The sequence below is a fragment of the Loxodonta africana genome, chromosome 13 (genome assembly GCF_030014295.1).
Source record: "Loxodonta africana isolate mLoxAfr1 chromosome 13, mLoxAfr1.hap2, whole genome shotgun sequence".
Classification (NCBI taxonomy): Eukaryota; Metazoa; Chordata; class Mammalia; order Proboscidea; family Elephantidae; genus Loxodonta; species Loxodonta africana.
This window is the reverse complement of record NC_087354.1, coordinates 33,480,650-33,504,878: the sequence shown is the minus strand read 5'-3', so window position 1 is coordinate 33,504,878 and position 24,229 is coordinate 33,480,650. Positions and strand designations below refer to the sequence as shown.

Below are 24,229 nucleotides of genomic sequence, written 5' to 3'. Positions count from 1 at the left end.
TCTCTTTCCAGAGATGTAGTCAATTTGATTCCTGTGTATTCCGCTTGGCAAGTTCCATGTGTATGGTCATTGATGATGCTGTGTTGAAAAAAGATATTTGCAATGAATAAGTCATTGGTCTTACAAAATTCTGTCATAAGATCTTTGGCATCATTTCTATTACCAAGGCCATATTTTTCAACTACAGATCTTTGTTCTTTGTTTCTTACTTTCATATTCCAATCCAGTAATTATCAATACATCGATTGCATTTTTGATCAATTTCAGACTGCAGGCATTGGTAAAGATCAACAATTTCTTCACCTTTGGCATTAGTGGTTGGTGCGTACATTTGAATAATAGTTGTATTAACTTGTCTTGCTTGTAGGTGTATGGATATGATCCTATTGCTGACTTTAGGGTAGAGCTTGAAATGTTCTTTCTGACGGTGAATGCGATGCTGTTCTGCTTGAATTTGTCATTCCAGCATAGTAGGCCATATGATTGTCTGGTACAGCTCACTAACGCCTAGGGCATCAATCTTCCGACATTCCATTTCATTTCTGACAACTTTTAATTTTCTTAGATTCATACTTTGCACATTGTACATTTAATTATTAATGAATGTTTGTAGCCTGTTTCTTCTTATTTTGAGTAGTGCCACATTAGCAAATGAAGGTCCCGAAAGCTTTAGTCCATTAACATCATTAAGGTCAACTCTACTTTGAGGAGGCAGCTTTTCCCCAGTCGTATTTTGGGTGCCTTTCAGCCTGAGGGGCTCATATTCTGGCACTAATGTCAGACAGTGTTTCACTCTTACTCATAGGCTCTCACTGGCCAATTTCTTTAGAAGTAGATCACTAGTTCCTTCTTCCTAGTCTGTCTTAGTCTGGAAGCTCTGCTGAAATCTCTCCACCACCCTGCTGGTATTTGAAATACTGGTGACATAGCTTCCAGCATTACAGCAACATTCAAGCCACTACAGTAAAACAAACTGACAGATGAGTGGTGGTTGTCTACATTTGGGGAATATCTTTTCTATCTTGTTGTCATATGATGGCTTCATAGTTACCTAGCTTCTAGGTATATATTCCCACCAATAAGGGGTTGGTCTGTTATGTTGAGCCTCTACCACCTGGCACAGAGGCCTTGGGGGAGCTAATATGGCTTAGAGCCCAGAGAACACCAAATCTGAGGAAGTGAGATTGGAAACGTGAGTGAACGTATTTGAGAGCTCCGAAAAGGAGGATAAGGTTGGCAAACTTCAGTTAAATTAGTTTGAGGGCCCAAGGAAGCAATGGAAAATAATCAAAGAAAAAAGTCAGAACGCACTTTAAAGCCACACAAATCTGAGTTTGAATCTTAGCTCTGTCACTTGGATAAGTTGTTTAATCTGTCTAAGCCTCAGTTTTCTCATTTGTAAAATGTAGATAACGTTAGTACCTACATCAGGGGAATGTGAAAATTAGATTACTTATATGAAGTGCCCAATGCTGAGCATATAATACGCTCTCATATGTGATCGATCTGACCACTGACCAGATGACAAAGGCAGGTCCAGCCAGCAAGCAGGAGGGCAGTCTGCGTGGCAACTGGAGATGGGTCAGGGTCAAAGCAGATACTCTTGAGATCCCTTCCCCCAAGAAAAGTAGCTGTCTCCCACAGTTCACCTGTGGGGAGGTACCAATGTGTTCAGGAGTGATGCTGAGGTGGGAAAACGTGCATGGTTCCTCTTAGATAATGTACTTAGGACAGTAGCAGGTTGTAGGGCGTGGGCTGCAGGGCCTGGGAGCACCAGGGAGTCGTAGAAGAGCGACTAGACTCACATGAAAGATATTGCTGGATTCTGAAAGTTGTGAGATTGGGGGCCTCATACCCTTGAAGGACCCCTCTTAAAGGCCCCCCTGGTTTTAGCACTGGGAGGGACATGCTGGGAGAAGAACCAGATTGTGACTCCATTTGGATGGCCTTCTCAGGTCCTAGGCAGTAGGCATAATGTGTTTACTGCTGTCCTGGTTTGGCCAGAAGACCTCCTCGGGTGGCTCATGAACCTTCTAGGGTCTGGTTGCACGCTGAGACATAGTGGTCCTACTGGTTGTTGCTGTTAGTTGCCATTGAGTGAGTTTTGACTCACGGTGGCCCCCTATGTGCAGAGTAGGACTGCACTGCATAGGGTTTTCAAGGCTGTGACCTTTCAGGGGCAGATCACCAGGCCTTACTTCTGAGGTGCCTCCGAGTGGGTCTGAACTACCAACCTTTAGATAAGTAGTCTAGCGCTGAACCATTTGCGCCACCCAGGGACTCGAGATTCAAGAAAAGAACAGGGGTGGCTCCTCGGATGCTGTGGTAGAGAATGCTCTTGGTGAAGCAGCAAAATGACTTTGCCTGCAAATCCCGGAGAAATGCAGTAAGTAGATCAGGCCTACTGTTCTCAGGAAGGGTTCAGTATTCTGCCTGTAGATACTCTCTCGGCTCATGTCTAAGTGGATCCAGATCACAAATGTGTCCTTTTGGGAATACAGAGTATCCACAGAGGATGCCAACCCTGGTGCCAGCCAGTTAGGGCATGTAGATATTCTTTTAATTGGCAGCATAGAATTTCGAACTTACTGCTGCTTAACAGGAGCCCTGGTGGCGCAGTGGTTAAGAGTTCTGCTGCTAACCAAAAGGTCAGCAGTTTGAATCCACCAGCCGCTCCTTGGAAACCCTGTGGGGCAGTTCTTCTCTGTTCTATAGGGTCGCTATGAGTCAGGATCGACTCAACAGCAACAGGTTTGGCTGCTTAATAGCTATCCAAAGCAGAAAGAAATGTATGGGGGATTTCCTGATAAATTTACAGTCTATCTGTTACTATAGGCAGGGATGGTATTCAAAATAATTAACAATCTGAACAGCAATGGCAGCGAACAATCAGAATAGATGTTGGCTGTAGTCCTGAAACAGGGTTTTGGAGTCCCCCTGATGCACCGGGTGTTACCTCTTTAGTTGCTAGATCATGAGGAGGTCAGGCAGCTCCTGGCAGAGGGGCCCGAGCAGCTGAGAGACAGCTGTGGACTTCAGGCAGTGGCTTTTTACTAATCATTTGGAAAGCATTTCAATGTTTTAACAACCAGTGTGGATATAGGGTATGAGCAAATTTAATATCAACCCTGACCACAGGTATTGTAAAGCAACAGTTCTCAAAGTTTGATGCACACTGAATCACCTCTTATTCTTTTTCCTTTTTTTTTGTGAACAATTCCTTCTTGTCTAATTCAGTGGCATCGATCAGTTCTTCAAGTCGTACAACCACTATCGATCACTATCCTTGTCCAAATTATTCCATCACCATTAACATAAACTTAGTGCCTCCTAAGCACAAACTCCCCCTTTCCTCCTCTCTCCCACCCCGGTTACCACTAATTATCTTTGGTTTCTATGTATTTGCTTATTTTATACAAGTGCGATCAAGACGTACTTGTCCTTTTGCGACTGATTTATTTCGCTCAACGTAATGCTTTCAAGGTACATCCATGTTGTGGCATGTGGCATACATCAGGACTTCATTTCTCTTTAAGATTGAATAGCATTCCGTTGTGTGGACACACCACATTTTGCTTATTCATTCTTCCGTTGATGGACATTTAGGCAGTTTTCCACCTTTTGGCTATTGTGTAAAGTGCAGCAATGAGCACTGGTGTACAGGTTTCTGTTTGAGTTCCTGCTTTCACTTCTTCTGGTTATATACCTAAGATTGGGATTGCTGGGTCATACAGTAGTTCTATGTTCAACTTTTTGAGGAACTGCCAAACTCTTCTCCACAGTGGCTGTACCATTTTATATTCCCACCAGCAATGGATGAGGGTTCAAGTTTTTCCACAATCTGGCCAACGCCTAGTGTTTTCTGTTTTTTTGATCATTGTCATTCTAATGGAGAGGTAGGTGGTATCTCACTGTTGCTTTAATTTGCATCTCTCTAAGGATGGCTAATGACCTTGAACATCTTCTCATGTGCTTCTTGGCTATTTGAATATTCTCTTTGGTAAAATGTCCTTAGCTGTTTTTTTGACTGGGTTGTCTTTTTGTTGCGGAGTTGTAGAAGTTATATATATGTGTATATATATATAATATATATATACACATATATATACATACATACACTGATATACATACATACATATATATATATACTATATTAGACCCTTATTGGATATATGGTTTCCAAAGATTCTTTTCTTAACCTATACATACTGTCTTTTCACTTTTTGATAAAGTGCTTTGATGAATAAAAGTATTCAATTTTTATGATGTCCCACCTCTTTTATCTTTTACTGCTCCTGTTTTTGTTATCATATCTGATAATCCATCCTTAAAAACTAGGTCTGGCAGTCATGACCCTATATTTTCTTGTAAGAATTTTATGGTTTTAGTTTTCACATTTAGTTCCTTGATCCATTTTGAACTGTTTTTTTTTTTGCATATGATGTGAGTCATGGATCCCAAGACGCACCTGTTATTTATTCACTTATTTTTAAATCTCAATGCCCTGAATCCCACCCCCAGAAATTCTGATTTATGGGATGTGGCCTAGGCATCAGAATTTTTAAGAGCTCCCCAGGCGACTGAAATATGCAGCAAAGTTTGAGATCCTCTGCTCTAGGGTGTATCCCGGGATTAAACCAAAGCAGCAGAAAAAGGTGTTCCTGCCTCAGCTTCTTTTACTGCAGAACATTTTGATGTGACGCTGCTGGTCAGGAGGGAAGAGTAAATAAGAAATAGCATCCGTGTGGTGAGAGCCCTACCAAAGTCTTCACAATAAGCATTCATTTCTTACCTAATGAATACTGAATTGTGTAATCAACCAGGCTGCTTGTTTCAAGATGGCTCTTACGTGAGCAAGTTTGGAGCCAACTTTGTAGCCACATGTAATAAGAATGTAAAATTCAAAACATGATCTCGCATTAGCCTTCTTTGTTTGTTTACCTTTTTAATTTCTCACCTGATTTTAAGTTCATTCATCTGGTTGTATTATATGGATACTTAAAAGTGGCCTATTGTTTTTGTAACAAGGCAGGATATGTCTATGTGTATATGTATGTATGTGTATACACACACATCTACGTACACATATTGTCTTTTTTATTGTACTTTAGACGAAGGTTTACAGAGCAAATTAGTTTCTCATTAAAAAATTAATACATATATTGTTTTGTGACATTGAATGCCAACCCCACATACATATTATGATTATTATTATTACTACTACAACTTAAGAGGACCCAGCTGAACACCCTGTAGTTTGAAACTTCCTGCCTCATTGGGCTGGTGCAGAAGCTCATGTGGGCAATGAAGTACAGCTGTCTAGCTGAATGGTTCAGGCCGGAATGCATGGAAGCTGGCACCAGGCCCACAAAGCAACCTGACGCCCTGGAACCAACCACAGAGAAGGGGTCTAGTTACCTTCAGGTCTACTGGTAACCTGACGTCCCTCAGATGAGCATGAGACTTAGAATAGATGAGACCATGATTGTTTACAAGCAATTGCCAGGCTGGCTCCTTACTTGCTTGTGTCCTGACTTCACTCCAGTCATATCCCTGCCATGACTCTTCCAAGGCGGGCTGTGGAGTTGCATGTGGTAGGCTGAGTTCAGCCTCAGTGGAAAGCCCTGCTCCAAATGGTGGGTAAGCCACATGAGAGCCCAGCTGCTCCCTCTGGTCACATGCCCATTCACTGGAAGACAGGCCCTGCGACCCTAGCTGACCCCCTTCCTAGCCCTGCTTGGGCAATTGCTCACACTAGGGTCCAGACTAGTTCAGTGAGCAGGTGTGCCTGGGGACTTTGCTGGGCTTCCAGCCAGAGGTAGAAATGCATGGGCACTGCCAGGCTCCACATCTTGGGCCAAGTCCTCTCTTGGGACTCCTGTGAGCTTCTTTGGAGCAGTGCCTGGAGCATGGCGTCATCATAGTTGTGGGGCAAGAAACTGGTCTGGTTTTGGGTGACTGCCTCCTCCTGCATCTGCAGGTGCCCACAAAATGCAACACCTGCCAAGCCTGACGAGGCAGGAGCATCATCCACTCTGCAGAGTGGCCAGGCACCTGCAGCATCCTCCTGGACGGGCTGCTGAGTGTGCAAGGGTACCAACCCATTTCTCCACTCTGCTGATGTCAGAAATGCCACATGCAGAGCTTTTCTAGAAAATCAAAAGATTTTTCTTCAGTATGTCCTCTCTCTGGGGCTTTGTGCCAATCTTCCACACCCAATTAAGGTCAACTCTAGGTGCCCTGAGGCTGTCTATTGCCTCTGCTGGCTCATTGCTGGCTTATGTCCTGCCTTTACTCCAGTCGAATCCCTGCCATGGACTCTGAGTCTTGGTGCCACGCCAGGTTCCTGCCCCAGCCATATGGGCTGGATATTTACACTTGGTCTCGCCAGCATCTGACTCCTGCCACTCCCTAATGGGCTTTGGCTGAGACACAGCCTCTAAGCCTTCTTATTACCCTGCTGGAACACTGGCCTCCTCAGAATCCAGCCCTGAATCTGGCTGCCTGGCTGGCACTTCCACTGTGAGTGGAAGATCTGACAAGCTCGTTTGAAGCTGTATCAAGAACCTGGGCAGATTTTTTGGATTCTCTTCAGGTTTCCCCAAGGGTAGGAACACAGGTAGTTCAGAGGGGTAGGATGGAGCCGTGATTGGCTATGGTAAGCCTGAAAGGGTGATTTCTACTTACACGCTTCTATTGTACTTTACAACCATATGCAGCCTGGTTGCTTCTCCCAGAACCCCCATTAGAAGCTTTCTGAGCAAGACCACCAATAGCCCCGTAATTGAGAAATCCAGTGGCTTCCCTTCAGTATTCTTACTTAACCATCCTATGGCATATGGCACCATTAATCACTCACTTCATGCAGAAGGAAACCCTGGTGGCGCAGTAGTTAAGTGCTACAGCTGCTAACCAAGAGGTAGGCAGTTCGAATCCGCCGGGTACTCCTTGGAAATTCTATCCGGCAGTTCTATTCTGTCCTATAGGGTCTCTATGAGTTGGCATCGACTCAACAGCAGTGGGTTTGGTTTTTTGGGTTCATGCAGAAATCTCTGCTCAAGTTTTTTCAGCCTTTTCTTCTGGTCCTTTGCTACCACTTTGTTCCTTTCCAGGCTCCTCTTTCACTGACTATTCCTTCAGTGTTGCTGCCTCACAGGTGCAAGTGCTTGACCACTTCTCTTCTTGCTCTCTGCTTTTCCTTGGATAGTTTTGTAGTTTTAACTAGTGACTATCACTTAATGCCTCTCAAGTTTATCTGTCTAGCCTAGACCTCTCTCTGTGGAGTTACAGGCCTGATTGTCCACTGCTTACTAGAAATCTCTTTTTAGTGCCTCAAGTTTAAAATATCATAATCTAAAACACATGACCTCTGTCCCCTTCTTCCTGTATTCCTTAAGTTAATGGCATCACTTTCCACCAAGTTTCTCAAGTCAGAAACTAGAGAGACACCCTAGATTCTTTCCTGTCCAGTGGTGCACTGGCTCTAGCTCTCAATGACTCATAAGTCAGTGAAACTGTAGGAACTGTCCCCAACTCTGCATTCAATGATGTCACATTGATAACTGGAAATTAGCTATAGTGGTAGTATTCACACCATGGAAATTGGCAAACAAAACAAATGAGAGCTTCCCACCCTCCATCCAGAGCTGGTTGTTAAACATTTACTCTATTAGGCATTATCCTATTGTAAAACTGTAATAGGGCTTGGAGGTGGTGAGGAAACTAAAAATAACATTTTTTGAGAACTTACTATGTACCTGGATTTTACTATGTACCTGGATTCTTTCTAAGCATTTCATAGGTATTAACTCATGATTCTCAAAATAATTCTATAAAGAAGGTACAATTACTACTCCCATTTTACAGATAAGAAAACTGACACTCTCAGAGATTAAATGACTTTCCCAACGTCACATGATGAGTTACTGGAAGAACTGGGATTTGAACTCAAGTGAGTTGGCACTAAAGGCAGTACCCTTAACAATGTCATATCACCTTTCAGAGATTAAATGCAACTGAGGAAGCTTATTGGGAGATGTGGGGTTTGTGCTGGTCCTTCAAGAATGGAAAGAACTTTAGTCGTTAGATATGGCAGAGGTAAGAATGCCAGCAAGGGGTAAAAGCCTGAGATGAGAAAGTGCAGGGAATGTTTGAGGAGAAGCAGGCAGGGGATGTAACTGGGCTGTATCGTACAGGTGCACTGCTGGCCTCTAACCCAGTGCTGTTGAGCTGATTGAGACCCATAGCTACCCTGTAGGGTTTCCAAGTCTATACATCTCTACGGAAGCAGATATCTTTCTCCTATGTATGGAGCTCCTGGTGGTTTCTTACTGTCAACCTTTTGATTAACAGTTGATCTCTTAAACTACTGTGCCACCAAGGCTCCTGCTGGCTCTAGGGGGAGTGAAATACATCTTTCCCACCTGCCCTCAACGCCAATGCACACAAAAATGGTCAAATGAAGGGCAAGAAAATTTACCCTTCTAAAGACATAAGAAGCCCTGGTGGTGCAATGGTTAAAGCACTTGGCTGGTAACTGGAAGGTTGGCATTTTGAACCCACCAGACACTGCACAGGAGAAAGATGTAGCAGTCTGCTTCCATAAAGATTTACAGGCTTTGAAACCCTACAGGGCAGTTCTACTCTGTCCTGAAGAGTCACTAGGAGATCGACTTGATGGCAGTATTTGGTTTTTTGGTTAAAGAGGATGGACTTATGCCCAAGGTCATGGATTAGGACATGTTTTCTAGAAGAGAAGCCTTGATCACAGCACAGCTAGGCTTGGTGCTTCTTGTCTTCAGATCCTTTCCATAATGGAGTGGTTGGGCTTATAAAGAAGACCATACATTTGAGTCTGGGAATGGGGAAACAGGGTAGATTTGAGATGGAGGAGAGAAGAAATTTAGGTCATTATACTACCTAGTCTTGGTATTAGTAGTGGAGTACAAGACAAAGTCATCAGAAGGGATATGGGACCTTGGGGTTAGTACAGTTGTTAAGAAATTGTTGTGGTCAATTTCTACAGAATTCTTAGGAAATAAGAAAAAAAAAAAACACATTTCCCAACTAAATCCAGGTACCATAGATATGAAGTATTTTTAATCAGCATGGGGATATTACACCTTTTAGCATATTTCATTAGCTCAGTCCAGGAGGAGAAAATCACCTGAAAAAGTAATACCAAAGTTGAAGGGAATCAGGGTGATCAAGGCAGTGGGTTAAGAAAGGGCATAAATATCTGGTGATATAATCGGTTATGTGAGTGATTAGGGTATGCCAGCTAAGTGGAGTGATTTCTAATGTAAGGGCAGAAAGTTTGGGGACAATAGAAATATAAGAACCAGAGGTCACAGCGGGGGATTAACTAAATAAGCAGATGGAAGAGCAGGAAGCCATTTCTGCATGCTAAATCATGAGAAAATCTAAAGGGTCACCATGTCAAGGGGCTGGGGTCCATGGAATTGATGAGGTTGGGGAACTGAGCTATCAGAGTGTTAGGTCATTATCATGGATATTGGTTGTCCTGGATGTTGGCAAATGTTGGATAGGAAGACTGGACCTGGTGGTGGTATGTCCTGGAAAAAAGTACAGGGTATCTTGTAGGTCTGTCCACTGAAGGTGTGACGAGGGCAGTATAAGCACTAAGTGTGTGATGACAATAGGATTATGGTACAGAACTAGCAGGGGTAGGGAGGATGGGAGGATGCCAAGCTCATCACTTGGCCCTGTGGTAGGGTGGTGGGGAGAAAAGGATGCCATATGAGAATGTGGAGGGAGAAGCCAAGTTTCAACAAGCAAGGGCCATTGATCAAAACTGATGGCATGAGGCTAGGCTACAGCTGAAGTGGAGGCCCCAGCTTAGGGTGATTTGGCAGTGAGCATGCATTCCCATTGCTTGTCTGCTTCCATGACCTACATGTTCGCAAGCCAGGGAGTGGGGTGGGGTGAAGGAGAAATATTACTGTCTTTTTTTTCCCCCTAAAACTTAAAAATTTACTCTGTTCTCTGCTACATGCCATAATAATTTATAATTTCATCCTGTACCACACTGCATGCCCTAATAACCACGATGTATTCCCACGTTATCCTGTTATTATTTTAAAGGAAGTTGCCAGTAGTACTCTAATTTCAGTCTTCTCTAAGGCAGTTTACAGTCTAGCCACATTGCTATGCAACCATCCACAATTAATAAATATTAAATAGATAAGCAGTTCAAACCATGACTCTGCGCCATATGCCGCAGACATTCCCTGAATTCCAAGACACTTTAAAACCAAAGCTTGGAATCTTGAGATTTTCAAATTTTGTTTTCAAAGAAGACCCAGGAAAAAAAAAATGGTAATGTTGTCCATGAATCAGCAGAGAGGTGGCTAGGAACATGGGCTCAGGAATTGGACAGGCTTATGGTCAAGCAGGCCAAGGGTCCAATTTGTAGCTATAAGGCCTTGGGCAAGTCTCAGACCATCTCTCAGTCTTGGGTTCCTTATCCCTAAATGGGGATAATACTGTCTCACAATGGTGTTGGAGGGACTAAACAGATAATGCATGCAAGAATCCCCACATAGTACCCCACATAGTAAGTACTCAATAAATGTTATTCCCCTACCCATTCCCTCCCCTCCCCCCCCGTTTTTACTCTTTTTCTGATTTTGTTTGTGAATTTCTCCGGAAAAGCTATTGGTAAACATATCTATATCAGTTTATATTTCATATATCTATCTGTATATTATATAAGTACATGTATATATAAGGAGCCCTGGTGATGCAATGGTTAAGGTGCTCGACTGCTAGCCTAAAGACTGGCTATTTGAAAGTACCAGCAGCTCCATGGAAGAAAGATGTGGCACTCTGCTTCTGCAGAGATTTACAGCCTTGGAAACCCTCTGGGGTCACTATGAGTGAGAATTAACTCGACGGCAGTGGGATATGTATATATGGTAAGAAGAAATCAGAAATTATTTATATACACATAAAAATATATATATGCTAGGCAATATTAAGGCAATATTAAAATAAGATTAGTTCATTTCTGGGTTTTTTTTTTTTTTTCCTTACCATAAGCTCAGGAGGGTCCTTGAGGTAATGAACATACTTTACAGATGAAGACAATGTAAAAAACAAAGCCGAAAATGGGCCCAGGAGCTGCGGGTTCCCAGTGTGCCTGTTTCCTACCTCCCAGCCTCCCCACCCCACCCACTCTGCTGCTTTATTTTCAGTTGCTGTAGGTCAGCCCTCAGCTGATCTACTATAAACTCCTCCCTGCAATGGACTCATGCACATGTAAACGTGTATCTTTCATGTACCTTGCAAATACAGCTGAATACTACATAATACTACCTTTTAAATATAACAAAGGCATACTATTTACCCTTCATACTAAGCTTATTGTTTCTAATTAATTGAAGAGGTGTACCTACTGCCATCTTTTTAAACCAAAGGTATTTCATGTTTGCATTCTCGTTGGTTTTAGATTACGTATAAGAAACAATACTTGGAAACTTAAAATGTTTATCTCTTCTACTTTTAATAGAATGAATCTGTCATGGATCGAATTATGTCCCCACAAAAATGTGTGTGACAATTTGGCTGGGCCATGATTCCCAGTATTGTGTGGTTGTCCTCCATTTTGATTGTAATTTTATGTTAGAGAGGATTAGGGTGGGATTGTAACAACCTTACTAAGGTCACATCCCTGATCCAATGTAACGGGAGTTTCCCTGGGGTGTGGCCTGCACCACCTTTTATCATATAAGAGATAAAAGGAAAGGGAAGCAAGCAGAAAGTGGGGGACCTCATACCACCAAGAAAGCAGTGCTGGGAGCACAGCACGTCCTTTGGACCTGGGGTCCCTGTGCAGAGAAGCTCCTAGTCCGGGGGAAGATTGATGAGAAGGCAGGCAGAGAAAAAAGCCTTCCCTTGGAGCTGACACCCTGAATTCGCACTTTTAGAATACCTTGCTGTGAAGAAATAAATTCTTCTTTGTTAAAGCCATCCACTTGTGGTACTTCTGTTATAGCAGCACTAGATGACTAAAACAGAATTCAAATACATTACTAACAAAGTAAACTAGGAAATATTTCAATTTAATTTCTACAAGTAATACTCAAAAATTCTAAATGGAAGAAATCATGGTAAAGTGGAGAATATAAGGAAATATCAGTCCAAGTGAGGACACCTAAGAGATGCACTGGGCGGACATTTCTCAACATTGTACCATTTGCTGCGTGAAAAAAATTCTGGGTTGTACTTGGTTTGTTTTACCCACAGATAGGACGCATATACAGCATACAGTGAAACCTGCCAGAGCCGGAACGCAATAGGACTGCCTGGTTTTTCCAGGTCTCACAAGTTTTCTGCCTTTGAAAGGGTGTAGTCTTATCACTTGTTTTTCTGAGTCTCGCAAGTTTTCTGCCTTTGACAGGGTGCAGTCTTACCACTTTTCTATCGCTTGTTTTAGTGGAAAATATTTGAGTGTTCTTTTTCTGACAGGTTTCTACCTTACACAGGTTTGGTTTTCCCAAGTTTTTCCTGTATATGTCCATATATGGAAATGAAAATATTGGGACAAGATAGATCAAATCAGCATATCTTGGTGAAGCATGGGCACACATACTTACTGTTGCATGCAGGCATCTGGCAAGATTTCACGAGCGGTGGCCCTGGGAGATCCTTGCACATCGCTTCACCAAGATGGACACGCCGGCCTTTGGCTGTCAGCCTTTGACATACCTGCTTTCTTCGCTGGATTCCAACACCACAGCTGACAGAACACTGGAAGAGAATTATGCAACAGAGTCAAATGGAGCGTGAGCAGAATAAATCGCAGCCAACAACAGCAAATCTCAGTTGGTGAAACGAAAGGGAATTTCATATAGGAACATGCCAGTAAGTGAGCCATTTCCTAGACTTAAACATCTTTTATGATCTAAAGAGCTTTTCTCCTACTCTTTGTCCCTCTTTCTTTCTTTTTGGTAATTTACTTATTGTAGGATTTTATTTTTGGTATAGTAATTGAAGTATAATTTATTTTTCAGCTATTTATTTATATAGTAAAATGATTTTACTCTTTAAAAAATAAAACATACCCATTATCAAGAATTTAAGGAAATAGAAAAGTATAAAAAGGACAATTAAAAAAAATCATATAGACTGCTATATATGTAAAAACATTAATATCTGACAACCATTGTATTTCAAATTTTAACTGAAAAATTTAGTGCAGCTTTGAATTATGGTATTGGTCTAGAACACTGAATATACCATGGACAGCCAAAAGAACGAACAAATCTGCCTTGGAAGAAATACAGCCAGAATGCTCTTTAGAAGCAAGGATGGCAAGACTTCATCTCATCTACTTTGGACATGTTATCAGGAGGGATCAGTCCCTGGAGAAAGACATCATGCCTGGTAAAGCAGAGGGTCAGTGAGAAAGAGGAAGACCCTCAATGAGATGGATTGACACAGTGGCTGCAACAATGAGCTCAAGCACAACAACAATTGTGAATATGGCACAGGACCAAGCAGTGTTTCACTCTGTTGTACACAGAATTGCTATGAGTTGGAAGTGACTTGACGGCATCTAAGAACAACATAATACAAAAAAAAAAGAAACTGAAGTAAAATTAAAGGAGTTGCTGAACTTCTGAATTTTTTCCCCAGCATAAGTAGTTAATTCCCAAAAGAACCCTCTAAAAGTTAAGAATGAAGACTAAAGAAACCACTACGGCATTCAGATATTTTAATTAAATAGTTGGACTTATTGCTAAGAAAAAAAAAAAAACTATGAGTAAATAACACATTTTCATTCCCTCCCACCTCCCTTCTCCAATATTCCAATTCGTTTTTGTTGTATTATTTAGATAATGTCAAGATTTTTGGTACTTACTTTCTATTTTGAATGAAATTGCTACCGTTGATTAGTTGTAATTCTAGAATTAAAATGAATTCATTACTCATCATCCTTTTTTTTTTTTTTTTTTACCAGGATCTATCCATTCATGGATTTTTAATTTGGGGTTATCGTGGCGTCTGATCGTGGTCCTGCTAGTTTTTCAAGAAACCTTGGGGGTTCGAATCCACCCAGCAGCTTCATGAAAGAAAGGCCTGGCAATCTGCTTCCGTAAAGATTACAGCCAAGAAAACCCCATGGAGCAGTTCTACTTGTAATATGTGGGCCGTCCTGAGTCAGAACTGACTCAATGGCAACTGGTTTGGTTTTTGGTTTTTTCTCTGAATGCTTCTCTGTTTCCTTTCTAAATGAAGAACAACATGGCTGAAAAGAAAATTCTTGGGTCGTGCTTTCTTTCACTTAGATTTGTGTAAATCCTGTTTCACTGTCTTCTTGTATTGAGTGCTATTGTGGAGATAACTGAGGCCAAGTGGAATTTTTGTGTTATTTGATTGCCTTTTCTGCTCAGAGTCCGATGGATTCTTTTTTTATCCATGAAGCTTAGCACCTTACGCAGGCTGTGTCTTAGTGGGTATATGGTGTGCCATCATGACTTGCTAATTAAGCTTTTATTTAAGGAGTTTGTTCCCTTATTTTGAGTTTTTTTTTTTTTTTTCTGTTCCGTTTGTTTAGTTCTCACGAATATCAATTCCACTTAAGTTTGATTTCCTTTGTCTGCCTTCCATGGCCTCTAAAAACCAATTTTACATGTTTGCTCTTTTCCCTATAATTTATATGACATTACAGCCTGTCTACCATGTGTCTGTGTTCTCAGTCATTTTCTTTCATTATTTTTGTTGCTGGTTAGGTAACTTTTATGTCTGCTATTTTTAATTTTTCTTAGTTTTTTTTTTTTCCCTCCCCTTGCTGTTCCAGCTGTCTTTTCATCTCCTTCTGTTGTCTTATAATCTCTTCTTTGAACTCGAACTTTATTTATGAGCCACTTTTTTCCCCAGAGGTCATGACTATAATTTTTTGAGAATATGGAGTGTATTTGTTGGAACTTTTCTTGGGGTAATTCCTTGTGCTTTATTATGTTGTTCACATGACTCTTGCTTTATGCTCCTTCCCCACACCCCAGCCTCTTCCCCACCTTTCATTTTTCTTTTTTTTTCTAGTTTTGATGCATAGATTTTATGCTGGTGCTTTGAATGCTGCTGGTTGTTTGTGAATAACATGGGCTGGGGAAGGGAGATGAGCTAGGGCAGTTTACAATTTTTGGGTTTGTTGTCTTCAACACTCCGTCTCCTTCTGCCCACATTTCTCTTCAGTTTTTGGCATTTGAGTGGTTGGTGTGACTCAGAGAAGAGTCTCGTAAATAACTGACTCACTGTGTAATAACCCAGCGATCGCTGCCTCCCCTTCCCTCACACCACTTCTTCTCCGGCAGCCTTCCTTGGCCACCAGGCATAAAATGTGGTTTCACCTTCAGCCCTGTCTCCCCTTGGTTCTGCGGGGACATTCTCAGTCTGTCAGGGGCTGCTCAGGTCCTAGTTCTAGTGCCTGTAATCAAAGAGCTGTTGAATAAGCCTTTCAGGAGTGTCACACTTACTCGTAAGGAAATCTAAACCCTGCTCGGCGCCTGAGGAAATATTTGTCAGCTCTCAGCTTTCTCTCTCATTTCAGTCCAGACTTTACAGTCTTTGGCAGGTGTGTTTCATAATTTATAGCTTGGGATTGTGGCCATTTCATTGTTCACTGAAGACAGAGTGTTCTCTCTCTTTCATTCTCTTTGTGGGTTCTTGTTGGGATTCAGAGGAGGGGAATGGAATTTTTAAAAATTTCTTTATTGTCATCTTTATATTGTCATCTTTAACAGAAAGCCCTAATTATTATTATTATTTTTCAGTAGAGAAAAAAAAGTGTTTTTCTCACAGGCTTCTAAACAAATATTTTAAAATTGCCATTTACAGGTTTAGATTTATTTTTTTTAACCAGTCCAATCACCATCTGGGAGTTTCCCATATAATAAAAATAAATGCCCACTTTTTATTAATCTACCAGTGTGAGACATTTTTGTGCATGTGACAGAGGGGTTAAATACTTGAGTGTCAATCAGTCTTGGAAACCTTATGGAGCAGTTCTATTCTGCATACATAGGGTCGCCATGAGTTGGAATCAACTTGATGGCAACGAACAACAATAACAGCAATGTTTTCTTCCCAGTATTTAGTGATCCTTCCTCCCTTTCTCGCTTCCTTCCTTCAGAAAAGCATTAACTGAGTACTCTGTCATGTACTATATAAGGCACTGAACCTAATAAATATTGTATTGTATAAAAATAATAATTGAGTGTCAATCACCACCCATAAGACTTTTCTAACAATAAATGTTTAACTTTTTCTCTCCATTATAAATGGGAGCATCATTTGTAAGTCCCCTGTCTAGTTGAAGGTCTAGTGTAACTATGTGTCTGTCAAGTTGAAAATAAAAGAAGAGGTGACAGAATCAGTCTCATTAATTTTTTTTCTTTTTTAGTTTATTTTTTACATTTTGTATGGTTGTAAAAAAAATCTACAGAACACAGTATTTGCCAATTCAACATTTTTCATGTTGAAAATTACATTAATTTTCACCAATGAATCATATTGTGTAACCATAAACAACATCCAAATTTTGTATCACCATAAATGGAAACACAATAGTGCCATTAATTTTAATTCACAAAGCAACAGCCTTAGGCCAAAGCTTTTCCTATGGTTTCTTCTAAAGGAATCTGATAGATTCCTTAGGAAGAGTTCATGGAAACAATATACCCCAAGTTCATATATCTCCTTAACTATTTGCGTGGCCTTTAAACCTGAGGGTCAGTTTGGCAGGATATAAAAGCCTTGGCTTACATTTTCTTTGACTATCTTAAATATGTTGCTCCATTGTCATCTTATTCTTTTAAATAATATTTTATTGTGTTTTAGGTGAAAGTTTACATAGCAGATTAGGTTCCCCTTTAATAATGTTTATACAAATTGCTCTATGACACTGGTTACAATGTTTACAATGTGTCAGCATTCTCATTATTTCCATTCTGTTTGTTCTGTTTCTTTTGATCTAGCTTCCCTGCCCCTTCTTGCCTTCTCATCTTTGCTTTGGGTAAATGTTGACCGTTCGGTCTTACATAGTTAATTGTTTAAGGGACCACATTACTCACAGGTGATGTTATTTAATAAGCCAATCTATTATTTGGCTGAAAGGTGACCTCCTGAAATACCTTCCATTCCAAGTTCTTAGGGCAATAGTCTCAGGGGTTCTTCTAGTCTCTACTGGTCTAGTAGGTCTGGCATTTTTTTAGGAATCTGAGTTTTGTTCTACATTTTTCTTCCATTCTATCCTGGACCTTCTATTGTGTCAGACCAGCCAGAATGGTCAGTAGTGGTAGCTGAGCACCATCTAGCTCTGACCTGAGGTTAGAAGAGGCTGTGATTCGTGTGGGCTATTAGTCCCATGGACTAGTTTCTTCTTTGGGCCTTTGATTTCCTTCATTCTTTTTTTGTTCCATATGAGTAGAGACTGATAGTTGTATCTTAGATGGCTGCTCACAAGCTTCTAAGACCCCAGATGCTACTCACCAAACTAGGATGTAGAACATTACCTTTGTGAACCATGTTACGCCAACTGACTAAGCTGTCCCCCAAGACTACGGTTCTAAGCCTTTTAACTCAGTAAACCAATCCCATGAGTTATTTGGATATGTCTAGGAAGCCTCCATAACTGTGCTCCCTATGTGGTTTACTGTATGTGTGAATATATGTACATCACACACAAACACATATATACATATGCCTACAGATACGCCTATACATGCAGGCATATTTACTTGCATATGCCTTCCTATACACATACATGCATCCACAGCTACTTATGTAACCACATACATTTTTTGTTGTTTTTACTGTTGCTGCAAAACCGCATATGTTATAGCACTTGCTGAAACTGTCCCTGTTTCCCGTGTACTTCTTAGTGTTTTTATTTATCTTGGTCAGGTTGTACGGACTTCACCCATATTTGGGATTGCTTTTCGCATCACCAAAAGTAACAATTATCTACTATCTAGAAAGTGATTCTTCCTCCCTCTTCCTTCCTTCCCTGGTAACTATGGAAGAACTTTGCTTTCTGTGTATATATCTATTCTTGACTTCTTATAATAGTGGGACCATACAATATTTGTCTTTTTGTGATTGGCTTATTTCATTCAGCATAATGTCCTCCAGATTCATCCATGCTATAAGATGTTTTGTGGACTCCTCATTATTTTTTATAGTTGCATAGTATTCCATTATATGAATGTACAGGCATACTTGTGTTATTGTGCTTCACTTTATTGCACTTCAGATATTGTGTTTTTTACAAATTGAAGGTTTGTGGCAACCTCTATGAAGCAAGTCTATTGATCGGTGCCATTTCTTCATGTCTATGTGTCATGTTTTAGTAATTCTCACAATATTTCAAACTTTTTCATTATTATTATATCTGTTATGGTGATCTGTGATCAGTGATCTTTGATGTTACCATTATAATTATTTTGGGGCTCCATGAACCATGCCCATATAATATTGTAAACTTAACGGATAAATATTGTGTGTTTTCTGACTGCTCCACTGACCTTGTTTCAATTCCTCTCCTTGGGCCTCCTTATTCCCTGAGACAGGACAATATTGAAATTAGGCCAATTAATAACCCTACAATGGCCTCTAAGTGTTCAAGTTAAAGAAAGAGTCACACATCTCTTTTTAAATCAAAAGCTAGAAATGATTAAGCTTAGTGAGGAAGGCATGTCAAAAGCTAAGACAGGCCAAAAGCCAGGTCTCTTCTGCCAAACAGTTAGCCAAGTTATGAATGTAAAGGAAAAGTTCTTGAAGGAAATTAAAAGCACTACTCCAGTGAACACATGAATGATAAGAAAGTGAAATAGCCTTATTGCTGATATGGAGAAAGTTTTAGTGGTCTGGATAGAAGATCAAAACAGCCACAACATCAAGGCAAAGCCTCATCCAGAGGAAGGCGCTAACTCTCTTCAATTCTATGAAGGCTGAGAGAGGTGAGGAAGCTGTAGGAAAAAAGTTGAAAGAAGATGCCATCTAGGGTTCTCATAGCTTGAGAGGAGAAGTCAATGCCTGGCTTCAAAGCTTCAAAGGATAGGCTGACTCTCTTGTTAGGGGCTGATGCTGCTGGTGACTTGAAGTTGAAGCCAGCGCTCATTTGCCATTCTGGAAATCCTAGGGTCCTTAAGAATTATGCTAAATCTACTCTGCCTGTGTTCTATAAATGGAACAACAAAGCCTGGATGACAGCACATCTGTTTAAAACATGGTTTACCGAATATTTCAAGCCCACTGTTGAGACATACTGCTCAGAAAAAAAAGATTCCTTTACAAATATTACTACTTATTGACAATGTACCTGGCCACTCAAGAGCTCTGATGAAGATGTACAAGGAGATTAATGCTGTTTTCATGCCTGCTAACACAACATCCATTCTGCATCCCATGGATCAAGGAATAATTTTGACTTTCAAGTCTTATTATTTAAGAAATACATTTCACAAGGCTATAGCTGCCATAGATAATGATTCTTCTGATGGATGTGGGTGAACTAAACTGAAAACCTTCTGGAAAGGATTCACCATTCTAGATGCCATTAAGAACATTTGTGATTCAGGGAAGGAGGTCAAAATATCAACATTAACAGGAGTTTGGAAGAAGTTGATTCTAACCCTCATGGATGACTTTGAGAGGTTAAAGTTACTTCAGTGGGGGAAGTAACTGCAGATGTTGTGAAAATAGCAAGAGAACTAAAATTAGAAGTGGGGCCTAAAGATGTAACTGAATTGCTGTAATCTCATGATAAAACTTTAATGGGTAAGACTGTTTCTTATAGATGAGCAACAAAAGTGGTTTCTTGAGAAGGGATCTACTCCTGGTGAAGATGCTCTGAACATTGTTGAAATGACAACAAAGGATTTAGAATATTATATAAACAGTTGACAAAGCAGTGGCAGGGTTTGAGACGACTGATTTTAATTGTGAAAGAAGTTCTACTGTGGGTAAAATGGTATCAAACAGCATCACATGCTACAGAGAAATCTTTCATGAAAGGAAAAGTCAGTTGATGTGGTGAACTTTACTGTTGTCTTATTTTAAGAAATCGCCACAGCCACCCCAACGATCAGCAACCACCACCCTGATCAGTCAGTAGCCATCAACACTGAGGCAAGACCCTCCACCAGCAAAAAGATTACAACTTGCTGAAGGCTCAGAAGATGGTTAGCATTTTTTAGCAATAAATTATTTTTTAAATTAAGGTATGTACATCATTTTTTTAGACATAATGATAATGCACACTTAATAGACCACCATGTAGTGTAAACTTTTATATGTACCATAAAACCCAACAATTCATGTCACTCGCTTTATTGTGATATTCGTATTATTGTGGTAGTCTGGAACCAAACCTGCAGTATCTCTGAGGTATGGATGTACCACAATTTGTTTATCCATTCATCCATGGATGAACACTTGGGTTGTTTCCATTTTTTTCCTGTTGTGAATCATGTTGCAATGAACACAGGTGTGCATATGTCTATTCATGTCATTGCCCTTATACCTCTAGGGTATATACCTACGAGTGGAATTGCTGGATCATAAGGTATTCTATTTCTAACTTTTTCAGGAAGCACAATACTGTTTTCCGTAGTGGTTGTACCATTTTACAATCCCACCAGCAATGTATAAGAGCTTCTTTCAACCCTCCCACAACCTCGCCAGCATTTGTTTTTTTCATTTCATTGCAATTTTTTATATAATTTTTATTGTGCTTTAAGTGAAAGTTTACAAATCAAGTCAGTCTCTCACACAAAAACCCATATACACCTTGCTACACACTCCCAATTACTCTCCCTCTAATGAGACAGCCCGCTCTCTCCCTCGACTCTCTCTTTTCATGTCCATTTCACCAGCTTCTAACCCCCTCCACACTCTCATCTCCCCTCCAGGCAGGAGATGCCAACAAAGTCTCAAGTGTCCACCTGATCCAAGAAGCTCACTCCTCACCAGCATCCCTCTCCAACCCACTGTCCAGTCCAATCCATGTCTGAAGAGTTGGCTTCAGGAATGGTTCCTGTCCTGGGCCAACAGAAGGTCTGGGTCATTGCAATTTTTGAAGGAGTTGGATGGTATCTCATTGTAGTTTTGATTTCCATTTCTCTAATAGCTAATGATCACCAGCATTTTTTTCACATATTTGTTGGGCACCTGAATGTCTTCTTTGGTGAAGTGTCCGTTCATGTCCTTTGCACATTCTTTGACTGGACTGTTTGTCTTTTTGTTGTTGATACTCCATTGTCTTCTAGTATGAGGTGTTATTGTTGAGAAGCCTGTGCCAACCTGATTTTCTTTCTCTTTTAAGTGACTTGGCCCTTTTGCCTAGATGCACAAATAATTTTTTTTTTTTTTAATCTTTAAAAGTCAGTAGTTTTAGTAGACTATGTCTTGAAACTGACCATCCTTGGCCAATTTTTCCAGGTACATGGTGTGTCCTTTCAATTTGGTGATTTGAGTCTTATTTTATTTATAGTTTTGTTCTGTTACATGGTTTGGTTTTCTTCTCTGAGGACTCTGATTATATATATTTGTTGGATTGTCTTCTCATCTTTTATGTCTATCACTTTTTAATCCTTTTTATTTCTCTTGGATTCTTTTTCATTTTTTTCTATTTTATTTCCCTCATTGTACATTCTTTGTCTAGTCATTCTTGTATTCCTTCTAATGTAGTCTACATTTCTGAGCTTTCTAAAATTAATTTTACAATCCTTTCCCAAACCCTGTCAGCTATATTTTCATTCCTTCTTGTTATTTATTTATCTCATTTCTTTGCTTTTCTGCTTCTGATTTAAGTTGCTATAGTTTTTTAATTTCTTTAGCTCATTTTATAATAGTAAGTTATGGTTTCATCTACTTTGAAGTCAAATTTGCATTATGTTATTATGCTATTGGTATTTTTATCTTATGGTATCTTTGCATGGGTTTTGATTCCAGTTCTCTTTTCCTATGGTAATATTTAAATAAAAGTTTTTTTTTTTTTTGGTACTTTTAGGAAAGGGGAGTGTATGAGGGTGGTAGTGCTTTTATTGACTCTTTTTGCAACTGTGAACATTTTTTTCTGACTGGCTCATTAAGCTGTGAGCACACTGAGGGATGCCCTGGCTGTCTCTGATTCCTGGTGTCTGGGGTAACCAACATAGCAGGTTCAGTAAAAGTTGCTGATTGAAAGACTGAGGATGCTGGGTTGTGGCAACAGGCATATTCAATTTAGAAGAAGATTTTATAATTTTTTTTTTTTTCACTCAACAAGTGTTTACCAAGCACCAAGTGGGATACAGACATGTGAAGACATGGTCTTTGCTTTCTGGCTTCTACAGTTTAGTCAGGAAAATAATGCATATTCAGTGTGCATGTGTGTATGTGTGTGTATGTGTGATTATGTGACTGATTCTCAAGTACATGTACAGATAGAAGTGTATGAAGTTTAAAGCACTGGGTATATATTAAATGAGTCAAATATAAGAGTAATCAGTCATATGAAGTCTAAAAAAAAAGACACTATCATTCAAGTAGAAGAGTAGGTATCTAGATAGTGATTAGTAATATGAAATTCATAATTAATACCATAAAAAAGGGAAATATTAAAATGTAGGTTTTAGTACAGACCTTGAGAGCTGGAATATTCTTTTATTCACACAGGGAACGTATGGACAAAGACTTAATGTATCCCATTTGGATCGATGATCCCGGATCAAGACTAAAGTAACTCTGCAGGATAAATGATCAATAGAAAGGATCCAGAGATCATATATTTCCTGGTCCAACCAAATACCAATTATGGAAGATAAAAGTGGTCTCAGAGATGACCAACCAAGTTTCCTGGACTTTGTAAAAAAACATAAAAGAGTCCAGAGATTGAAACCTCTTCAGGGTGTTTTCATCTAAGCACCATCAAAGCTGAAGCTACACTCAAGCTATGTGTGTTGCTTGAGTGTGTGTGTGTGTGTATGCGAATGACCCTTTCAATGCAATTATGTGTTGCTAAATATTTCATAACAGGTTCTTGGGGGAAAGAGCCCTGATTGTAATATTTGCCAATTTCTGTGGTGTAAATAGTCTCATCATGGCTGATTTCAAGTTACCACATGATGTCACTGGTCATGGAGCTGGGAAGAGATATGCAGAATTTGTTCTTGCAGGCTGGTATGAACTAACTCCAACACATTCCTGCCTTCATGAGCAAGGATTAATAAACCTACTGAAAACTAGAACTTCATATTTGAAAATCCATGTATCTTTGACATATTTTGTTGTTGTTTGTAATAGTTCTCCTTTATAGATATCTTTTCCTCTTTATTTAACATGTAGATATTTTTCAAAAATTAAAGAACTGGCAGGTATAAGTAAGTGAATACAGGAGATGAAGAAGTCATAGATGATGAAAAGTGTTGTAAAGATGGTGGGGCACTGACAAAGACAGGAAGTGAGGTGGGGAGCTGACTGAAGGCAGGGTGAAGAGGTTGTCCCAATGTTTTCCCCATGATGAAAGCATAGAGCTATACCCTATGTGGAGAGCTCGGGATGTGGTACTGGAGAGCAAGGGAAAGACTCTGGAGACAAGAATCACCCTCAGAAGTTAGAAAAAAGATTAGAAACAGGGTCAATTACAGAGGAAAAATGCAGAGATGGAAATCAGAGTGTTTAATATTGAGCTTTTTGGGAATCTGGAAGAAGTCAAGCCAACAGAAAAGCTGTAGTTAGATAAGTTGTTGTTGTTAGCTGCTGTCGAGTAAGCCCTGATTCATGGCAACCCCATGCATGACGGAACAAAATGCTGCCCCGTCCTGTGTCATACCCATGATTGGCTGCAGATAGGACTGTTGTGATTCAGAGGATTTTCCTTGGCTGATTTTGGAAGTAGATCACCAGGCCTTTTTTCCTAGTCTATCTTCATCTGAAAGCTCCACTGAAATCTGTTCAGCATCATAGCAACATATGAACCTCCAATGATGGGTGGGTGATGACTGCACATGAGGTACACTGGTTGAACCTGGGTCTCCCACATGGAAGGTGAGAATTCTAACACTGAACTACCAATGACCCCAGTTGAATAAGTAGGAAAAATAAAAGACGCCAAGAAACACCACGAAGGAGAAAGATGAAAGTAAACAAAAGAATCAAATGTTCCATCGGAATAGAGAGGATAAACAATGAGGAAAGGCCACTGGCTTTCAGGCAAGGGATG

General features: G+C 40.2%; 1 protein-coding gene across 4 annotated transcripts in view; it reads right to left on the bottom strand.

Annotated features, from left to right (window-relative positions):
• The window catches only part of ADAMTSL3 (ADAMTS like 3), a 416,580-nt gene that overhangs the window by 78,138 nt on the left and 314,213 nt on the right, over positions 1-24,229 (bottom strand). For all 4 annotated transcript variants that reach the window (XM_064267196.1, XM_010593790.3, XM_064267194.1 and 1 more), the window contains exon 20: positions 12,618-12,771. In XM_064267196.1, coding sequence (XP_064123266.1) covers positions 12,618-12,771 — 154 coding nt within the window. The remainder of the gene's footprint in view (positions 1-12,617; positions 12,772-24,229) is intronic.